At 40.1% G+C, this 23,247-nt stretch overlaps 2 protein-coding genes across 3 annotated transcripts in view; both read right to left on the bottom strand.

The window, feature by feature from the left end:
* The window catches only part of tpcn3 (two pore segment channel 3), a 26,974-nt gene extending 17,700 nt beyond the window's left edge, over positions 1-9,274 (bottom strand). For both annotated transcript variants that reach the window (XM_034087824.2, XM_034087833.1), the window contains exons 1-6: positions 8,924-9,274; positions 6,835-6,917; positions 5,896-6,010; positions 5,406-5,534; positions 3,006-3,122; positions 495-613 (exon numbers count right to left, since the gene is read on the bottom strand). In XM_034087824.2, the coding sequence (XP_033943715.1) occupies positions 495-613; positions 3,006-3,122; positions 5,406-5,534; positions 5,896-6,010; positions 6,835-6,917; positions 8,924-9,019 (659 nt within the window). In that variant the 5' untranslated portion in view covers positions 9,020-9,274. The remainder of the gene's footprint in view (positions 1-494; positions 614-3,005; positions 3,123-5,405; positions 5,535-5,895; positions 6,011-6,834; positions 6,918-8,923) is intronic.
* Positions 9,275-15,171: 5,897 nt separating this feature from the next.
* pgap4 (post-GPI attachment to proteins GalNAc transferase 4) lies at positions 15,172-22,787 on the bottom strand. The gene is made up of 2 exons (XM_034087810.2): positions 22,721-22,787; positions 15,172-20,129 (listed from the first exon to the last, which is right to left on the bottom strand). The coding sequence occupies exon 2, from the start codon at positions 19,951-19,953 to the stop codon at positions 18,763-18,765; it is 1,191 nt and encodes a 396-aa protein (XP_033943701.1). The 5' UTR covers positions 19,954-20,129; positions 22,721-22,787; the 3' UTR covers positions 15,172-18,762.
* Positions 22,788-23,247: the final 460 nt, after the last annotated feature.

The raw sequence follows: 23,247 nt of genomic DNA, 5'->3' as shown, positions 1-23,247 counted from the left end.
TTACCGTATATGTATATTTGTATTGATGTACATTTAAAGAGAGCAATCATTTAAATAGTAGATTTTTTTTGGCGACACATTCACTGATTCCGGATTTTATTTTGTTTTCATTCTCCGTTACTGATTCTCTTTACATTTTTGGGCAGACATATCCAATTTGAAGATGGCACCTTGGAGATGGAAGACTTTTTTCTTTTAAATGTTATGCAAACAATTAGTTAATTAATCAGGAACACATTAACGCACAGAATACCAACAACGCTTTCACTCATTACTTTTAATACCTAAAACAAATCTCAGTTCATTCAAATGCGGACATTTTGTAGAAGTTTTGGTTTCTTAGACGTACAATCAAAGTAGCTTTTATTGACGTTTAAATGCATCTCTAAACTTTTAATTTGGAGCCCATGTGACTCGTGTTTCCTCTCCCGCGTTCACAGCTCTTTAAAATCTGTTTATCCGATTTTAAAACGAGATAAAGAAAGTCTTCTCACCGTTTGCCGATCAGTTTGAGCGCCATGAGGGAGAAGATGAGGAGGCTGAACATGAAGAGCAGGAAGACGTAGAAGATCTGAGGCAGAGCGTTCCGGATGCTTCTGAACGCCCTGCGGAGCTGAACACAAACAAACAAGCAGAGTTTATGAAGGAGGACACGAACGCTGCGTCCAATCAGAGGAAAACCAACTAATGATGCCTTCAGGCGCCGTCAGCTCAGAGGCAAACATGTCCACGTTTAGCAGCAGGAAGTTTAAACTGGACATTCAAGATCCTGAGATAACAAATAAAAACAACAACATGTGATGGTCTACCTGAGAGACACCTGCCGGCATGAACATGAGGACAAATATGGAAGTTTATTTAGAGGAAAACTGTTATGTCTTCTGTCAGGTTGGGTTTATAACTGGTGAGACATTTTTCTGTATACAAAAAAAGAGCTTATACCTCTCCCTGAATATCAGAAAGTGAGTCGAAAAATATATGCTCGTAAAATATGATGATTGTCTGTCTCTTAAAAATGTGTTTCTGAAAGATTACATCTGTAAAAGTATCAAGGTGAGAGACGTGGGAGAGCTGTGAGGGGTGAGACAGGTGAGACACCTGAGAGAGGTGAGAGAGCTGTGAGGGGTGAGACAGGTGAGACACCTGAGAGAGGTGAGAGAGCTGTGAGGGGTGAGACAGGTGAGACACCTGAGAGAGGTGAGAGAGCTGTGAGGGGTGAGACAGGTGAGACACCTGAGAGACGTGGGAGAGCTGTGAGGGGTGAGACAGGTGAGACACCTGAGAGAGGTGAGAGAGCTGTGAGGGGTGAGACAGGTGAGACACCTGAGAGACGTGGGAGAGCTGTGAGGGGTGAGACAGGTGAGAGAGCTGAGAGAGCTGTGAGGGGTGAGACAGGTGAGAGAGCTGAGAGAGCTGTGAGGGGTGAGACAGGTGAGAGAGCTGTGAGGGGTGAGATAGGTGAGACACCTGAGAGACGTGGGAGAGCTGTGAGGGGTGAGAGAGCTGTGAGAGGTGAGAGAGCTGTGAGGGGTGAGAGAGCTGTGAGAGGTGAGAGAGCTATGAGGGGTGAGACAGGTGAGAGAGCTGTGAGGGGTGAGACGGGTGAGAGAGGTGAGAGACCTGAGAGAGAGCTGTGAGGGGTGAGACGGGTGAGAGAGGTGAGAGAGCTGAGAGAGGTGAGAGAGCTGAGAGAGGTGAGAGAGCTGTGAGGGGTGAGAGAGCTGTGAGAGGTGAGAGAGCTGTGAGGGGTGAGAGAGCTGTGAGAGGTGAGAGAGCTGTGAGGGGTGAGACAGGTGAGAGAGCTGTGAGGGGTGAGACGGGTGAGAGAGGTGAGAGACCTGAGAGAGAGCTGTGAGGGGTGAGACGGGTGAGAGAGGTGAGAGAGCTGTGAGAGGTGAGAGAGCTGAGAGAGGTGAGAGAGCTGTGAGGGGTGAGACGGGTGAGAGAGCTGTGAGAGCTGTGAGGGGTGAGACAGGTGAGAGAGCTGAGAGGGGTGAGACAGGTGAGAGAGCTGTGAGGGGTGAGACGGGTGAGAGAGCTGTGAGAGGTGAGAGACCTGAGAGAGGTGAGACGGGTGAGAGAGCTGTGAGGGGTGAGACAGGTGAGAGAGCTGTGAGGGGTGAGACAGGTAAGAGATCTGAGAGAGAGCTGTGAGGGGTGAGACAGGTGAGAGAGCTGTGAGGGGTGAGACGGGTGAGAGAGGTGAGAGACCTGAGAGAGAGCTGTGAGGGGTGAGACGGGTGAGAGAGGTGAGAGACCTGAGAGAGAGCTGTGAGGGGTGAGACGGGTGAGAGAGGTGAGAGAGCTGTGAGAGGTGAGAGAGCTGAGAGAGGTGAGAGAGCTGAGAGAGGTGAGACGGGTGAGAGAGCTGTGAGGGGTGAGACAGGTGAGAGAGGTGAGAGAGCTGTGAGGGGTGAGACGGGTGAGAGAGCTGAGAGAGGTGAAACGGGTGAGACAGGTGAGACAGGTGAGACAGGTGAGACACCTGAGAGACGTGGGAGAGCTGAGAGAGGTTAGACGGGTGAGACACCTGAGAGACGTGGGAGAGCTGAGAGAGGTGAGAGAGCTGAGAGAGGTGAGACGGGTGAGAGAGCTGTGAGGGGTGAGACAGGTGAGAGAGGTGAGAGAGCTGTGAGGGGTGAGACGGGTGAGAGAGCTGTGAGAGGTGAGACAGGTGAGAGAGCTGTGAGGGGTGAGACAGGTAAGACAGGTAAGAGACCTGAGAGAGAGCTGTGAGGGGTGAGACGGGTGAGAGAGGTGAGAGAGCTGTGAGACGGGTGAGAGAGGTGAGAGAGCTGTGAGGGGTGAGACAGGTAAGAGACCTGAGAGAGAGCTGTGAGACGGGTGAGACGGGTGAGAGAGCTGTGAGGGGTGAGACGGGTGAGACAGGTAAGAGACCTGAGAGAGAGCTGTTAGGGGTGAGACAGGTGAGAGAGCTGTGAGACGGGTGAGACGGGTGAGACGGGTGAGACAGGTGAGACAGGTGAGACAGGTGAGAGGGTTACCTGTCGCCCCTCCGTGACGTTGACCAGCAGCAGCGGCCTCAGGACTCTGGACCAGCGGACCCCGTCATAGTCTGAAGCTTTCAGCGCTCCGTAGATGATCATATCCACCAGAGTCAGCTGCACACACAGAGAGGTCCACAAACATCGTTACTTCCGCCTATTCCGTCAGCCAAGAAATCGTTTAATTATAAACTTCTTTTTTTCATTTTTAGGGGGGCCACAGGGGGGTCCAAAGTCAGAGTTAGGGGGGCACAGGGGGGTCCAAAGTCAGAGTTAGGGGGGCCACAGGGGGGTCCAAAGTCAGAGTTAGGGGGGCACAGGCCCCCCTGCCCCCCCTAGAACCGCCCCTGACCACAATGCCATCAAACTGAGGTGACAATGTGCCTCTAGGGTTTTATTTAACACATAATACATTATGAACTTAAGTGCTCGTGTTAATTAATGTGCAATGTCCCTTAAACAAAGAACATATTTCCCTGCATCGACAGCACCGTCACATAACAGAAAACCAAGCTTCAATAATCTGACATTAAATGAATACAAGTAAACAGTAAAACCAGACTTTAGAAAATACTGCTGTCTGTAATAAAAACATTCAGCTCGTGAAGAGAAAGAGCATTCTGATTATTTCATGGATCCTGGAGTGGCGTGCCTCTTTGAGTCACCAGGAAGCCTTTCTGCTGTAAAAGGCGCTGACGAGGCGACTTCTCCGGCTAAAGGTTGTTTCACAACAACAGGCAGAAAGTCTTCTCAGCAAATCCTGACTCTGCAGATCACAGGAACTCTGATCGCAGCAAAAACCAGGAAGTGTCCGTTCAAACTCAACAACCGTCGCCAGGATATAACTCCTCTGTAGCACAACACAAGTTTCACTAGGATTATCTACACATTCTCTCATGTAGGTTGTTCACATTAGGGCTGCACACTAACAAGGGTTTTAATCGCTGACCAATCAATAGTTGTTTTGTCTTGTTTTCGAGATACCATGTTTTTTAAATGTCTTGTGTCACCCAAAACTCTAAATATATGTAACGTACTGGGACAGAGAAGAATAGACACACCAGAACATATTCATATTTAAAAAGAGTATTTTCTTAAACAATTACTCAACCTTCAATCAAAGCAGTTGATTATTAATAGTTAACAACTAATCAAGAAATGTGAAACCTTTTGCAGCCTCGGGTCAGACTTCTGAACAGTAAGCACTTTAAACAAGTAGCACAAGTTTACTTTAAATAACTAAGTCTTATTGTTGTTGATTATTATGTATTCTTATTATGATGAGATAATCTTTATTGATCCTCTTAGGGCAGTATTTCTCAAACTTTTTCATACCAAGGACCACTTAACCAATACAAAAACACTTGCGGACCACCTAACTCCACAAATATTCAAAAACACATCGTTTTTTACAAATCGCCTGAAAATGGTACAAACAAGTGGCAACATGTGTGATGAAGGTGTTTATCTGGGCTATATCATGCAATCGAAAGTGAAACTTAAGCTCGTTCCATTACGGAGATATTCCCGCGAGAGTGCGAAAAACTTAAATGTATTTATTTCAAATGTGAAATGTTACCAATATACTCACGGACCACTAGGGGGCGCTCACGGACCACCAGTGGTCCGCGGACCACACTTTGAGAAGCACTGCCTTAGGGATATCCAGGTGTTAATTATGTATAGTGTGTTAGAGTGGCCAGATGTCTTCTGTATATGACATACATTTGAACTTCTGGTTTTTGGTTAGTTTTAAATGTGGTTTGATCTGTTGTGTAAATGCGTTGCTTTGTTGTTGTTGTTGTTGTTGTTGTTGTTGTTGTTGGTGTTGTTGTTGTGAAATGCCTTGAGTGCTGCATAACAGAAAGGGTAATTGACAAACAGAATATTATATTTACAGATTTACTGAGATCAGTTTACTCCTCCCGGTTCAGTCGCCCCTCGATAAAAAATTGCAGTAAATAATATATTTGGCTAACACGCGTTTATGATGCTTACATGTTTTGTTCAATTTTGGAGCGTAAGTGCAAAGGCCAGAAGTAAAAGACTAACATTGGGCTGTAAAGGAACTACAGCACGGTCACATGACTTCATGTCACCATCACTAAGCTAAAGGCGGCTAATGTCCCGCGTCATGTAGTTTAGAAGTCTAATTTAGCAAACTGTTAGCAACGGCTGCTTCTATGACGCATACAAGATTCAGAAATTCACCAGTGGAGTATTTACTGACGTATTTTATGTCGTCAAACACAACGTGACAACCTTGAGTTAACCACAGACCTTATTTCAGACAAAACAAAAACCATTGACTTCAAGACAAAGGAACCAGAAGTGTTCAATTTCTAACTACTTTCTTGGTTGTAGGACTCATTCCGGCACCACTCTATCAGCGCCTCTTACCACGATGATGACGATGATGCAGATGTTTTTGGCGTCTTTCCAGAACTTCTCTCGAGGGATCACTTTGGCGTAGTGAACGATCCGAATGGTGAAGACGAGCAGACAGAGCAGCTCCACCAGCATGGTGGCCTGAGAACACAGACACACACACACACTGATGAAACATCTGAATTCAACACACACTGCGCTCTGGTTTGACTGGTTTCCTTTGAGGCCGATTGTGTTGCACCTGCTGACTTTTGATACGTTTCAATCGTTTGAATTAAACAATAAAGCCTGATGACCAAATGAGATGCTTGTTAATGAATATCTTTGACAAGAAGTCAGAATATACTGTAAATCCTAAAAGTATGTTTTGACTTTTGTACAGATTTGTTACAAAAGCGTCTTCTACCTGACGGACGAATGCATGTTCTACTTGTGCACATTAAAAAGAGGAAGTGTGAAAGCAGGAAAGCGTTTTGGTGTCAGTCAGCAGAAACCGTCTCACCCATGACGGCAGAGGGATCACGGCCGGGTCCTCGAAGACGGCCAGAGACAGATCGAGCAGGATGAAGAAGTAGAGGAGCACCTGAGGGATCCAGTGGTTGTAGCGCAGATACAATCTGAAACACACATTTTAAAACAAAGCGGAAATGTTGAAGCTAAAAGACGACGTTCTGCTGAAGAAACAGATGTATTATTTAAGTATAACATGGCTGTTAATCTCTATTTCTGTTACCTTCATTATTGTTTTGACTGAAACCATCAACGTATCAGTGCATTGCTCAATATAAGAGATGCAAACATTAGTTGATTGACAGAAACATTGTGGAAATTGCAAGAAAAAGTTTTTCAGGATCTCAAATATGGAAGTTTCTTTTTTTTTAGGTTGGACATATTCACTTTTCTGACATGTTTTAGACCAAATTGTTAAATAGATAATAATCAGTAGATTGATCAATGATACAACTAAATCATTAGTAGATGTTTATCTTTAAAAACATAACATAAAAAAGGGCTCTGTAATCCCCTAAAACATCTTCTCACTGTGGTTTTTTATCAAACAAAAACTGTGTGGAAGTTGAGTGTTTGTCAAGGAACTACTTTCTGCAGCGGATTAATATACATTTGGTCAACATAAACTACACAGTTCATGTCACCCAATGCAAAAATGTGTTTAATTGATGTGTTTTTAATCGTTTTTTGGACAGTAATGGAGCGCTATGGCACATACTAATAATACATACAAGGCTTTATTAGACAAATGATACTTACAGTGGATTCATTCATGCTATATTTTAGTGTGAACATAAGGAAGAATATCAAATATCACCAGGCGTGCACGTGTGGAGTTCAGTATCCCTGCTTCTGAGATTTTAATTCACTATAATGTTGATTTAAAACTAGCGGGAGATAAAACTCCTGATTATAAATAAGAATATCTCACCTCACAGCTTCAGGCGACGTGTCAAAGTAAATGTTCCGGTTGTATTGAGCGTCCGACACATAGATAGCAGCCAGGTTGAAATCCTGAAAAACGTAGACGTATTAAATTCAGAGTTGTAATGAAGAGGGGTGCGTCTCATGGGTGGGGACCATATAGCACAAGAAAAATAAAGACATCACAATGAATTAAAAGAAGCACACCAATTAAGAGTTAGTAACTACTAAATACCCCAAGTTCTTTCACCTTGTACTTTGACATAGTCCACTGATACATCGAATAATACCCTACAGATTTAACAAGTGAAATAATGGGGTGTTGCAGAGACTGTAAAGGTGTTCCTGTAATAAAGGGGCCTCTGAGCGTGGGATCTTGTCTGACTTTGTGATTTTAACACTGTAAGGAATTTAAAAAGGGTGAAAACTTATCTTAATCATTCACACGTGTTACAATAACTCCTCCAGACTCTTTAAAACTGTTAAAAGTAATGCCAGGTGTCCGTCTTCAGTCCCCAAAGTGACTTAAAGCAGCAAAAATAAAATGCGAAACACAATCTGTCATATCAGAAAGGGATAAAAGTACTAATACCACACTGTATAAATACATACTCAATTTCAAGTAAAAGTACTGCACCGAGAACGGCACTTAAGTAGCATTTAAGTCAAATTAGGAAAATGTACTTAAAGTATTAGTAAAAGTACTTTTAAAACAAAAGCAGCAATTCACATTTAAGAAGTTGGAACTGTGAAGTATTTTTGAACAAAGAATGTCTCAGGAGAATTACAATCAATTAATTTTCGGTTAACACACTCATGGTTTTATTCATATGTGGGAGAAGTACTCAGAAATTGTACTTAAGTAAAAGTACCAGAGTAATCAAATCAAGTTTTATTTAAATAGCACATTTTCAAAACGATTTTTGGTCAAGCCAAAGTGCTGTACATACAGTAAAAATACTTTACAATAAGGACACAAGTAGGAATACTTTGTTACAAGTAAAAGTCCTGCATTACAAATGTTACTCAAGTAAAAGTAGAAAAGTATTATCATCAAAATAAACAAGTATATCAAACTAGTACTTAAGTACAGTACTTGAGTGAATGTACTTCCCACCTCTGGTTTGGGTTACCTACAGATAGTATTGGATGGTTGAATCTATGCCAAATAATTATATTTGAAAAGCTTTTCACAAGTATTGTGTGTCAGAATCTGAATTAGTAAAGTAACATATCAATAAATGTAGTGGAGTACAACATTTGCTTCCAAAATGTAGAAGTATACTACAATGATAACACTCAGGAAAAGTAACTCACTTGTGTACTGAAGTACAGTACTTAGTAAATGTTTAGTTACATCCACCTCTGGAGAGCAGCTAAGACCTGACTGAGTTTAGAGGTTTTTTATTGCAGTGGTGACTTTATAACAAACTTTTACTGAGAGCTGGAAGTGTCTTCTTCTCTGCTTTATGAGGCAAAAGTCCACCAGTTAACTGCTATCATGTGAAATAAACAGACATGTGTAACCAGTGGTGTAAAGTAACAAGGTAGATTTAATCAAGTAGCCTACTGTACTTAAGTACAATTTCGATGGACTTTGTTTGCTACTTCGTACTGCTACCCAACAACAATTCAGAGGTAAATCATGTATGTCTACTCCACTACATGTATTTAATACCTTTAGTTACTTTACAGATCTGGATGAATGATGTGAAATATAATCAAGTCTTAAATCAGACTTTAGTTTCACCTGGAGTAAATCCACAAGCTACCCTGCAGTATACAAATACATTAAAACTATAGCTGCACCTTTACCAGCTTTGAGAACACTTTCATGATCTATCATTATAAAACATATATTATATATTATTCTGAGATGGACCAATATGCGCAAAGAGTACTACTACGTATATTTGTATGGTAATACTTTTGTACTTTTACTTGAGGAACATTTTGAATGCTGGACTTTTACTTGTAACAGAGTATTCCTACACTCTGGTACTTCTACTTTTGCCTAAGATCAGAGTACTTCTCCCCCTCTGTGAGTACACCCTGGTCCATAGGAGCATCAGCTGATTGTTTGCACTCTGGCTCACCTCTTTGGTTTTTGCAGCATTCCCTCCGTTAGGAATTCCTTTTCCTTTTCCTGCAGACTCATCTGGAATGTCCTCAATCTTCTCTGGCTCGGACATCCTCAACACTTTCAACACGACTCTCCCTCCACAAAAAAAACAACTTTCCAGAAGTTGTTTTAACGCAAAGAGTTCCCAGTCCTCAGAGTTTGTGTCTCTGCACGAAATAAGTACAGTCGTGCCTTCCCTCTCAGTTTGAGTTGTAATCGTCCATCTGTGCGGGAACACATCACATGTTTCCTCTCTTCTGCTCTTCAGAGGGACAGTGTGCCTCCATCAGCTCAGACTGACTGATCTGTGATCTGATCCTCTGTTTGAGCGGCTCTAATAAACCAGGGAGCGTGATGCCTTCAGGGACCGGAGGAAATGTGGAGGGGAAAGAGACCGTGACCAGGCCCGGCTCCAGGATGAAATGACTGAGGGGGCTGGTAAAAAATCAGAGGGGGCGATTTTTTTTCACAACAACGAAAAATACTGGCAATGTAATGAATTGACACACCAAGTTGTGTTGCTTCTCACTGCTCTACAATCTCTTTGCTTCTTTATTTGCATTCCGTATTTACCCCTCTCGTTCTGTTATTTTCCTCTGATCTTTAATAATAGATAGTACATGATTAGATGCCTGCACTTTGGCTAACAGACTAACGTTGATTTCCTCAATGTATACATTGACAGGCTCTGTAATTATACCATAACCTTTTCTCCTCTATCCCTTAACTCGTCTTCCTATCAGACTTACTTACTTACTATCTACTCTAGTCATGTCAGGATTAAAGAAACATTAATCTGGTTGATTTTTTATTTACAGGATTGAATGTTCAAATCAAGGCCTAAAACCTGGCATTGCATAAGAAAGTGACTAATATATAAACCAAATGTAATATTGGATCAAACACTACACCAAATAGACAGACACAGATCCCCTGGTTTGTCTCTAGAGTCTAACTGCCATGAGAAAAATCAAATCAATGTTCCACAATCCGTCACTAGATGTCGCTCATTGTACCAATACGGTTTATATAATACATAACATATTATTATTATTATTATTATTATTATTATTATTATTATTATTATTATTATAGTAAAAGGGCTTGCTTTGGCAACATCCTGATCCATACAGGCAGCCCTAAATAATAACAAGTAACCATCATGTGTGGTGCTATCTGTAGATGTCTGTCTTGTTTTTTATTGATTTCATATTGTTTTCACAGAGCTGTGCAAATGAATTTCCCCCTGGGGACAATACGTCTAATCTAAACTACTTTAATATTCAATCCCACACATGACGATTGTTTGTTTGTTTGTAACCTTTATTTATCCAGATTGGTCCCATTGAGATCATAGATCTGTTTTTCAAGGGAGACCTGCAGCAATTAGGTTCCACATGAAACATAAAACAACATAAAACAATAGAGGATATTATACAACATATTTACAAGCTAGATTTACATATCAACATTTACAAATACCCATAGTTTCAAAGAGCATTTCACTTACGGCCCGTCCACACACAGGCATGAAAAAAATCTTTCAAAGCTTCGCCCATTCACTTGAATGGGGTGACGTAGAAGATTTTGAATCTTCGCCGAACTGCATTGTGGGGAGCATGGCATCGTGAGCATCAAAAGTTGAGCAATGTTCAACTTTTGATGCTCCCGATGCTTTCGAAGCTGGCATCAGCCAATCAAATCCCGTTTATGCAAATCCCGCCAGTAGAAGCGCTAGCCAATCAAACCGCGTGTAAGCAGGGAGAACCAGACCGCAGTTCATTTCCTCATATTCCAAACGAGAAATTACGGTAGCAAATCACCCGGTTCTTTACGACCAGAACTATTAACGGGATACAAACCGGAGGAACCAGGCATGGAGGGAGGTGGCAGAGACAGTGGGTGAAACTGGTAGGTGTTCGCCTGTTTGGGGAGTTTATATCCAGTTTACTTCGTTTTAACATTGCTATTGCTTTGTATGTCTGCGGCGGGAGATTCATGTGATTGGTTGTTGGTCGCGTTGTTCGCAAAAAATCGCCAAGCTTCAAGATTTTTCATGATTTTTTTCATGCCTGTGTGTGGACGGGCCGTTAGTGTCACAAGTTAGACACTTTTATTATTGTTTGTTTCATGCCTCATCTAAACTCTCCTGTCATTTCAGATCCCGCTTTCCTCCAGGCCCTTGTAATCAGCTCATTTCCCTCACCTGGTCTCCTCAGCCCTTCCCCTCACCTGTTACTCTTTCCCTCATCACTCCACAGTATTTATACCACCTCATTATCAGTTGTCCTTTGCCAGATTGTCTTGTCGTTTCCGCCAAGCTCTCCAGTGAGTGTTGTGCTCTAGTCCCGAGTTTTGTCCTGCCCAGTTTTCGATTCCTGCCTGTCTGACGGATTTACTTGTTTTGACTCTGCCTGTCCTTGACCTGGAATAAACTGAACATTACTATATACTGGTTGTATCTGAGTCGTGCTATTGAGTTCTGATCTGTACCTGTGATCGTGACAGTTAGACTTGCTTTAAAAACATTCAGAGGAATAAAATTGCTCAATCTCACGATTGAGAACATACATTCGTAATCTACCTCGTTTAAAGCACTTTTGTTCTAACTATGGATTTAGTTGACACTACTAGCCGACTTTCTTTTGTCCAATATTTTGCGGGAAGGTACATTGAATTAGAAGAAGAAGAAGAAGAAGAAGAAGAAGAAGAAGTAGAGGTAGAAGCTTCTTATTATACATCCATGGGTAGAAGAAGAAGAAGTAGAGGTAGAAAAAGAAGAAGTAGAAGAAGAAGTAGAGGTAGAAGAAAGAAGAAGTAGAGGTAGAAGAAGAAGTATATGAAAAAGAAATACGCTAATGCTACAAACAAGCACAACACTGTTACTCTGTTTTTACTGACATGTAATTTAACGCACGTTTTGGTCACCCATCCGACTGTGTTTACAGCTAAGCACACATGCTAACATTAATTAAGACTATACAAGCTCAATTGGGGTTGAGGCTTTTTTACACGTTGCTTGACTGCCTGCCCACATATCTGATCTAAACATAGTAACGTGTGTTGGGGAAAATAATTATTTAAAGTTATTTAATAATTGTGAAATTTATTTAACTTTTCGATGGATGAATGATGCTCAAAGTGAGGGGGCAAATAAGACAACTGAGGGGGAAATGCCCCCTTTTGCCACCTCATGGCGCCGGGCCCGACCGTGACGTGGTATCAGGGCTGCATGACACTAAAAACTATTTTTTTGCTGTACAATAATTTAACATTGGAAGCTTATTACCAGCACTCGAGTTGAGGGGGGATGAGGGGGTATGGCATCCCACCACAACTAGAAGCTCCCTAGAGGTAAAAAGCATGTCAGCCTTGCTTTTCATCAAGTGTGTTGGCCCCCACTGAACAAGTTCAGAACTTCAGACCAGATGTATATGTCAAGACTTGGCTTCAAAGCCATTGCTTAGCTAACAATCCGAAAGCAAGAGCCAGAACAAATTTAGACCAAAAAGCATGATTATGAAAATCTTTGGAAACTTCTATGAGATGGGGGAGAGTGGAGTAGGCAGCAATTGACAACATTGGTCCTGTTTTGTATTATCTGTATAATCTTTTAATATATTTTCATATTTTGTAAACAATTTCAATTTGCACCTAATGCCCTGTTAAAAAAAGTAACATTGGGAATGTTAACATCAAATATTTGTATTTGAACTGCAATAAAATTATGACGGATCAATTTTTTTCAATTTTTTTTCCTCAAATTTTTCATGAAGAATTTACATAATGATTTAATTAATTATGATACAAATGTAACCCTTTAGATACCAGTTTTGATCGTATACCAGTAACTGCTTTTTTGAAAAAATACACTATAATTCAATATTCTAAAAACTATGTTGACTTTATTATTAGTATAATCAGTTGATCCATCTGAATAATAAATGAGGGACTGTTAACCTACAAGATTTGTACCATATACTTCCATTATAACCACATTTTTGTATCCCCTCCCCCCCTTTAAATTAAAGTGAAAAAAAGATTTTGCCCTAAATGTCCTCTGCATTTGACCCTAAATGTTAGTGGTGCCATGGCAGCCCGGGGACCGACTCTAATTCTGAGGTGCCTTAGTCAAGAGCAATGAAAGGAGTATCTGAACATCCATAACATGCATGTTGTTTTAGGAGTATAATAATTATCTTTATGCTGGTTGGTCTCCCACCCTCGGCGCGTTATCAGCACAAATTATGTCCCCATATGATAAAATCCACCATCACCCCTGATTTTTTTTTACAACTTGAGTTTACTGCTTATTACATCCTTTTTTACATTCAGAGCTAGCCCACTTTGTTTGCATTAGAGTCTATCACGAATTCTAATAACATTTTATTCGTCTTTTTAAAAAAATATATATTGAATGAGCATCGATGGAGGGTGGCCTGAGACCTATGCCTGAGACCCACTCTTTACAATGCTGTTTCACATTGTTGTGTATGTAGTAAATAAAAGCTTTAAATTCCTCGAAACTGGGAACCAATGAGCATCAATACATATATTTATTTAGTTCGTATTTATATATGATTTTCTATTCAATTTTTGCAGCAAACTCTGAGAAGCTGTTTGTCATATAAACTGTCAATTCAACCATTTCCAAATTGGAAAATGTAAACATATATTTATTCTTTTAATATTTGATCACCACTTTTCATTAATTTACTATTTGCACGATTTATATTTTAGTGATTTTTCTATCTTTAAAAATCTAATTCCAAAATGTTAAGGGTTAGGGTTAGTTTCTTCTGTTTCACTGTAAGAAGCTCGTGTGTTGGTTGCAGCACATACGGGTATTTGGAAGTAAAACATCTGTTTTGGAAGTAAACATCTGGTTGCGGTCAATTCGTTTTTGGGCTAACGTCTGTTTTTCGAACTTTATTTTGAGGCATTGAATGCAGCACAAGGTGTCATGTGATCCATGTGACTCAAAGCAGCTGGATAACGGAAACGGAGAGAGGGAGACATTTAAAGACCAAAAACACTGAATGGAAATGTGGACGGTATTCATTTACATAATAATATGAGTATCTGTGTCTGCACACATGTGAAGACTAAATAATAAAGGACAACCATTGATTGGACACTAGTGAAGGTGCAGAGCATGCAAACGATTACCTACTGCACGTCACAATGGACACGTTCAGGACCCTGTAAACTCATCTGGTTCTGTTGAAATGAAACACTTGAATGTCTCTGCTTCTTAATAATGAAGCCCATATTTAAAAAAAAACGTTTTGCAGTTACATTTATTCTAATTGAATAGGACTCAGGAAAGGTATTCTTACTTGTGTGTCACTGTGAAAGTCGTTTTTTCCTTTTGTATTACCGCCACATAAAGAGGCAGTGTGCAGGATTTAGTGGCATCTAGTGTTGTGATTTCAGCATTGCAACACTGCAACTGAATACGCTCATGCATTTTGGGTTTTTATATTGTAGTATTTGTGAGGATCTACAGCCCCCTGCTGGTCACTCTGAAATCATCATAACCAATGGTTCCCAACCTTTTTCTTTAAAAGTCCCGCCACACATACCTGTCGGATGCATCCTGGGACATATTCTTTACATCCATCTGTCCAAACTTGATGTCATTGAAAACTTATATATTTTATTTACACTTGCATGCAATATAGTTACAGTATACAATCACAAATATCCCTGTTTAAGTGTGTGTGTGTGTGTGTGTGTGTGTGTGTGTGTGTGTGTGTGTGTGTGTGTGTGTGTGTGTGTGTGTGTGTGTGCAAATGTACACTTTAATTATAATGGCAGAAGATAGGGTAGATACCATAATTCAACCATTTATCCATTTTAACTTTATTTCTTATTGCTTGCCTACTTGTCATGCACTCACACACATAAGTCTCATTAAGAATATCACAACAAACTATACAAACACACTGCAGCAAAGGGGAAAACCCCCCAAAGCAAAACAATACTTATTTATTATACACACACATATACTAATTGGATTATTTCCTGCACTTAATTTTGTTATTATTGTATGTAAGTATGAATGCTGCGTGTCTTTGTTGTATGTTGTCTATTCTGAATGTTTTGATGGCACCTTAAAATGAGTAGCTTTACTCTTCTCATTGTACTTGTATAAGGACAATACATTTGACTAGTCTAGTCTAATCTAATTTACTCCAATAAAAACTTCCAGACAACCAAGACATTTCAAACGTTGTGATTTATTGTGGTTTGAATGTAGAAAACAGTTAAAGAGTCACAGTGTAAACAGAAACACGTGAAAAGGTATATTGAACACACAAACAAAATGTGATTTGCATCACCCCTCAGTCACCAGAATAATACTCACTTTAATATTTTAAAATGTCAGATTTCACCAATATATAATATATATATAGAGAAGTTGTAATCCATCTTTGGTTCATTGGAGCTTTCAGGCATAATGGATGATCATTTGATGCTTACATTCAAATTATACATAAAGTATAAATGTCCTTAGATGTTAATAATATGCAACAAAGTGATGGGATAGAAAACAAACACACAGAACAAAAATATTCAAAATCTTGAATACAACTTCATATTAAATGTTGAGGTGAAGAGGATGAACACATTTAGATGATTACTTCACACAATACAATAATACATATAAAAGGCAGAAATCACAAAATTAAACCCTAAACGTATTTTTTAATCCTTAAATTTAAATATAAGCATTGAAGTATATTTCCTCTGCAGATACATTAGCAGCAAACAGCGTGTGGAACTTAACACTTTATATAAAATGATTTAATTTGAGCTTCAGCTGATCTGACAAAGTATCTGAATAAACCATCAAAAAGTAAAATATACACTGAAGTTCGAGGAGATATTTAATTTATAATAAACTAATATATTTTATTCTAACAATCATATCAAACTATTTTATATTTATTTATTCTATAAAATAATTAAAACTGTGTATTTCTCTTATATAGTCACTCTTTAAATAAAGTGCAATTTAAATGTTATCAGTCAGAAATAAGGCAAGCTGAAACAAATAATGTTTATGATCAATATAAGGTGCCAAAATAAAATCTGAATTATATAGTTTACAGTTGAGAGATTTCATAAACAATATTTAGTATGAATGCTTTTTATATATTCTACTGGATGAGTTGAATATTCGGTCCGAAAAAAAAACACATTTGTAATTTGGAAATAATGAATCTGTGAAACTCTTTGAGGCAAATTAAGTGATTTTCCAGCATATCTTTGAATTTCCACATTTATAAAAACATTATTTTGTTTGCTTATCTCTAGCATACTGTCACAGTGGAGTGGCAACATGATAAATGTCTGAATATCATATATTTACTTCCACATTTAGCTAAATATTAGTTCTCTACTCGTATAGAGTCAGATTGATACCACTCTCATGTCTGTATGGTATATCCAACATTAGACCAAAGTTAATCCATCTAAATTAAGCTAACATTAAGCTAACATTAAACTGAGAATAAGCTAACATTAAGCTATAAATTAAGCTAACATTAAGCTAACATTAAACTGAGAATAAGCTAACATTAAGCTATAAATTAAGCTAACATTAAGCTATAAATTAAGCTAACATTAAGCTAACTTTTGACTAATGTTAAGCTAACATTAAACTGAGAATAAGCTAACATTAAGCTAAGAATAAGATAATGTTACGCTAACATTAGGCCAAGATTAAGCTAAGAATAAGCTAACATTAAGCTAACGTTAAGCTAACATTATTATCATCATTTTTCAGTATGAAGGTTTGTTCGTGTCACTGCTGCACTACTAAACATACATTTTGAGGTACTATCAATGTGGTTCTGCTTTTGAAGACTTACTGTATCTCCTACAGCAATACCGTGACAATGTAATATTGCTTTACTATATTCTGTTGAACCACAAAGACGTGTGTAATCGAAATTATGAGATAAAAAGTCATAATTATGATTACATTTACAAAAGTCACCTGTAATAGTTACCTTATTTAGGACTAGATTCCATTTGCATGGTGGAGAGCAGCAAGGTGATGAAGGGACCTTTGAAGACAGCGCCACTGCAGCGCATGTGCACTTCTTATCTCATTGTTATGACTTTTTATCTCATAATTTCGACTTTCTTATCTCATAACTATGACTTTCTTATCTCATAATTACGACTTTTCATGGGGATTTTATTTTTTCAAGTGGCAGAAATGGGCTTCCATACTTTTCATATAATGAAAGCACAAAAACAATGTTGAAGGTAAAGGGTCATAATCAGAAAATCCAGATATCATCTTGTCCTCAAACATTATTAAGATTCTATCAGTGAATCCTGGATTAGAAAGACTGCTAAGGCATGCAACCTTTCTTCCTTACATTTATCTCCTAAAAGATTTGTTCATTGTTTGTTTTTTTAAATACAACTTCCTGATTCCAAACATGAGGTGGCTGACTGAAAAGTCAACTTAACCTGTTCTAAGAAAGATTAACTGCAGGTTTCCAGATTTCTGAAAGTAGGCTGATGTGGTGTTTGAATGTCTGATTGGTAATCACTCGGGGATGTTTAAAACCAGTAAGAAAAGTTAATTTTACAAAATGAAACTCACAATGAACTTCTGATATGGTTATGACCTGTTTATGCTAACATCCAAAACTACATATCTCCTAACTCTTTCTATCCTTAGATCAACTAGTGCCAATGAAGAACAAGCCTATTCTAAAACGGTTAAATGCTGGCCTGTGGTACTTGTAGTTTTCTTGAGAACCACCCATATAAAATTCACACTCCACATTGCACTTCCTCGTGTCCTGAGCAAGCCATTCACCTCGTCCAACGTGTCTATTGCATTGACTTTGTGTGTAATTGCGAGCAAAAATGTGGCTTCTTGTTTGGTGTGAACACAGTTCGTAGATCCAGCAACCATTTAACATTCCTATATCCAGCGTTTATGCAACTTTAGCCTACCCAGCATCCATATCGTTAGTCTATCCAGCAACCAGCAACACAAGTCAAAACAGTAGTAAATGAGGCGCGGTCGGCACAGGATATCTATGGTCGACTCAATCTGAAAAGCCATACAAAGTGAAACTATATATATTGCGTGTCAAAATTGCATTTTTTTTTTTTTTTTTTTTAAATTCAACTTATCTATATAAATATGTATTTTTTTTTTTTTCAATGGTAGTGCAAATGTCAAAAACCGAAATTTCCCCGTGGGATTAATAAAGTATGTTGATTGATGCACAACAATTCTATAAATTATGAAATGCTATTGTCCACCAACCTTAGTTTTAAAAAGGTTTGGGTGTACTACTAATCACACCATTTCCATCATATCCATGAAACGTGGTAAGCAAATCCATCTTTATGCTCTTAAAGGCTTGTTTTAGGAGGATGACGATCATGGTGGAAATAGTTCATGACCCCAGGCAGTAGATAAACATTTAGACCCTCACCTGAACTCTAAACCTGAAGGAGAGAACAGTGATTAAAGAAGATTTCCAGCAGTGATGATGACGATTGATCTCTACTTGTAAACAAAGCTCAGTTGAAGTGGTTCATGTGATTTGCTGGTGAACACATTTATACGTGTATCAACATAACATACCAACCAAATCAAACATACCTAATTTCCCCTCCTGGAGCCTTGTTGACTTCCCTCCTGCAAATCACAAAACCGATATTCTCTGAGTGTTGTCTTCGAATGTATGAAGAGTCTGGCAGGAGACACAGCAGAAAGGAAACGTAGAACCAAGTTAGGAGAAACCTGATGAAAACCAGCCTCCATTTTCACAGCAGTTTGGGCTTTAATGGGTTGCCCCTGACCGAGGAAAAGGCCCCGATGTGGGTGATGAGGTTGGGCTCCACGCTGTGAGCCCTTTCCCCGGGGATCGTCCTCGCCATCTGATACAGAACAATGTCTTTGGCGTTCCCCTTGACGCAGAACGAGCCGTCCAGATACTCCGCCGCCCTGAGCGAGGAGTTTCCGGGGAAGAGCATGGCCGGCGTGCAGCACTCTGTGGCCGGGGAGACGGCGTAGAGCTGTGGGGAAAACCTCCGAACCTCCAGCAGGTAGTGCCGCCCCAGAAGCTCTATGGCAGCCATGAAGTAGAGGGTGAAGAAGACGAGATGGGTGACCGACAGCGTGAAGGAGAAGGAGCAGGGGTTCCAGTAAGAAAAGCTGAGGAGAAGAGCCGTCGCTCCAACAAGTCCGAGTCCAACCCACTCCAAGATGCGGTAAGGCTCAGGGTTCCAGTATCGCTGCAGCCTCTCCGGGTGATACAGCTTCACGTAGAGAGTCTGGAAGGCAAACGTGCGGGACAGCAGGTGCTTTACGACGGTGAAGAAGTCCGGTTTGGGCAAAGCGTCGTCCTCCAGGACCACTATGTTCTTGGGCTGCACCAGCTCCCATCCCTTGCGGAGACAAAACACGTAGTCCCTCTTCTCCCTCTCGAAGGTGTTGACTGAATCCCTGTTCCTCCGCTTCTCCAGAGGGGAGCGCCGGATCACCTTGAAGTAGTCCTCGAGAATCTTGGCATCTTGGTTTTCCCGTGGACCGCTTTCCACGTCGCAGACCAACACCTCTGCACACCGCTGCGATCCACAGCTTTCCAGAAGGCCGCTCATCTGTCGCATCACCTGCAGCAGGTAGTGGAAGTCCCGCCCCTCATTTCGTTGCACTGAAACTACGATAACCAGCAGCTCGGGGTTCTGGGCGATGTCGTTGAACCTGGACGATGCTGTGGTGGAAGTGCTCTGCCAGAACTGAAGTGCGTCCTGGCCTCGGACAAGGCCTTCGTGCAGGACCTCCTCACTCATGGAGTCCAGGTACATAGTCTTGATGAAGTAGTAAGAGTAAAGCAGGCGATGGCAGCACAAAGGGAGGATGACGCAAAACGTGATGACGGACAGGACGAGGGCTTGAGTGACGGTGTTGGACCATCGCAAGTGTTGACTGAACAACGTTTTCCATCGAGGCATTGATGTAATACGCGGCTGGAAGCACACAAATGAAAAGAAGAGGTTCAGGCCAACAGGAAGCTAGCTTTCGAACAACCCTCAGCAGTGAAACCTGATGAACCTGATCAGGTGGTCTTCTTGTAAATATAGATGTGAGTTTCAGCTCAGCGTTGGATCCCGTGCCTCAGCTCTGGTTTCTGGAGAAAGAGAAAAAAGGACGTTTTCTCAGTAATTGTTATCAACTGATGTTAATTTGCAGTAAACAAGGAAACCCACAGCCCCAGGCGACAGATCAAAATCACATCCCGTGGAAAAGAATAACCCTGTCTTTCATACTTTTCTTATGTGGATTTTGGCTATATTCTATAATAATAACAACTTTATCTATAAAGCAAGCAAATACAAAAACGGATGTAAAAACAATCATATGGTTGACAGGACATTGTTTTACTGATATTCAATCACAACAATGGTTACGTGAAAGACAACAACATTTGTCAGTAGCAAACAACAACATCAGGTGACATAGCAAACCAACAAGAGCAGCATACACAAGCAGAAAGACAAGCAATACAAAACAGAAACAGCGAACAAGAACATGCATGGAACCACTTTAACGAGCAGACAGACAGACGTTGGATAACTTCAGTGGTTAGGGAAGCTGCATCAACAAGAATGGCCGTAATAGAGTTCTTAAAGGCTGACTTGGGGATAAAAACGTCTAGTTTCAGTATTTTTTGCAGATTGTTCAAGTTGTGGCTGCAGCAGACCAGGGAGAGGACCGACTGAATACTGTACTTGTTTTGGGAACTTTCCACAGGACACGGAGAGCAGATTGGGTGTTGTAAGTAGAAGATTTAGTTTGAAACAAGTACAAAAGGAAGGGGGAGGGAAGGGGGAATGCCAAACCAAGGAGGTTTTTTTTTTTTTTTTTAAAGGGGCCGTATACTCTGCTCATTTTCAGACAGGCCGTGAACAAGTGAGGGGGGAGGGAACACAGACATGTTAGCCTCTGCAGGCTAGTTAAATGCACACTCATCTACATAACACACTACAGGAAAGGGATAACCCCAAAAGCATAATAGGGCTAATTTAGTAAGCATTAATTAATGAATATTACGTGTTGTAAAGATGGCCAGATAACGGAGGAATAAAGGCGGTAGTGGTGTGATTACAATGGAGCTTTTTTTGGATTTAAATAAACTAAATATAACAGCTTCAAAGCCGTTTTATACAAGTGTGTTTTGAATATGTTTTGCATTAATTCAGCAAGCCTGATTTCCTCAGACAGGGCATTTCCAAAGTCTTGAAGCTCCAACAAAAAGTGTACAGTTGTTAGCTTACGTTTTTAGCCGTGACTTTGGAATACACAACGGGATATTGCCAGATAAGGAGATGCTCACCCAGATAGGGAATTATATATGTATCTAAAATACACAGGAAGCAAAGGTAAAATACAGTCGCTTAATTAGGTGTAATTTGGTCACATGTTTTCAGAGTTAAGTTCTGAGCTGAAGCATTTTATGTGAAAAGAGACGTGTGTGCATGTGGTGGCAATAGTTGAGACGTGTTGAAACAAAAGCGTGATCAACTTTCTCAAGATCGGAGAATGACATATATATATATTGGATTTGGTGATATTCCAAAACTGACAAAAACAGGATTAATGGAGTTAACATAAAATGGAAGTACAGTCTTAATGTTAAAACATGTCATGTATATTTTATCCCATAACGCTACATGGCAGCTTCGATATGTCATGGAACCACCACGAATAGTTGGGGGTGTAATGCCTTGTTTACGGACACCTTTGCAGCTACACAATAGGTAGACACTCCTTTAGACTGTTTTATGTATTTCTGGTTAGACTTCTTCGTCACAGTAGCCTTTGCACAATGACAAGCACAATGCCAACAATTGGGAAATAATCTCCTCAGTCAGTTTGAAAAGGGGGAAGAATTACACCACAACTCTTCTGTCATTCATATGAGTGTGTGCTTGAGATAAGAGGGTATCTATGCTCGCAGGGTGCTATGTTTCCTATCCTAATAGGTATTCCCCAGGGCTAACATGTTGACATCACCTATAGGATATAGCATTAAGGTTTGAAGGCCATGAGCAAGATAGTATTTCTTGACTTTAAACATTGGTATCCCTACAGTCGCTGAATGGATCCTTTTACTATTGAAGCTGCATTTACAACATCCATGTCCTTGTTGTATTTTAAAAGTCTCTTAAAAATGTGGACCCTATAACCACATTATAGTTAATGTGGTTATACCTCCCTTAAGATAAAAACATCTTAACATGTCCTTTAAAGGGGACAGACATAAGGGTTTTAAACCTATACATGATCCAACTCTTAAGAATGTGCCCTCCAGCTATTTCACACACACCTACCTTTACAGTCTGTTTTATTATAAGGTATTTCATTTCTTTTTAAAGCCACAAGTACGCTACATTAAGCTGACGCGTGTTTCTGAATAAACAACAACAAAGAAAACGGACGACAGCATAATGCTAATGAATCACCACATAATCCTACCCACCGACTATCACATTAAACACACGAATGGCGAGTTATATTAGATCAGACAGTTAATTTGTATTAGGACGTTTCCGGGTACAATGTGTCCACAATGTTAGATAAAAGACCACCGTCCCTGCTGAATAAACTCTAAGAAAGGCGGTTTGGCAACAAGCATAGCAGATACACACCACATACATCCTGGTGAAACAATTGGAAGTGTAATGGAGTATTTCAGGAGATAATAAAAAGTAGACTCACGGTGAGTTGGAAGTAGCTGCTGTTTGCTGGCCGCTGCCATGTCTCAGGTACGGTAGTAGAGGCGCACGTCAAATACCGTAAAGCAGCGGAAACTGGCGCACATATTTGCGGCATCTGACCAGCAGGGGGCACTGCAGCACCTTCACTTTCACAGGCTTCCAAACTTTTTTCACCGAGGGCCACATACAGAAAAATATACAAAGGGCTGTGCCACTCCCTATAGGTATATTGCCTCATATCCGTTATAAGTTGGAAAAATCAATCCAATGTAGGTAAATTATTCTTGATACTTGAGAAAAACGGCCTACATCACAGCTCTCCATAGGGTTTCATTTATTTTGTTAGCAGCTCATTCCTTAAATCAGAAGCTTCAGATTGCCTATAATAAGAGGAAATATGAAGGGTATATTTCAAGGTTGTTATGAAAATAAGTTATTGGGCTTTTTTATTATCAACTTAGATTTGTAGAACATGTTTTCAACTTAAATTGACTGAATTTAATTATACTTAAGTCATTATACTTTTTG

Source organism: Pseudochaenichthys georgianus, chromosome 1 (genome assembly GCF_902827115.2).
Source record: "Pseudochaenichthys georgianus chromosome 1, fPseGeo1.2, whole genome shotgun sequence".
In the NCBI taxonomy this organism is placed as follows: Eukaryota; Metazoa; Chordata; class Actinopteri; order Perciformes; family Channichthyidae; genus Pseudochaenichthys; species Pseudochaenichthys georgianus.
This window is presented reverse-complemented; position numbering and strand designations above follow the sequence as displayed.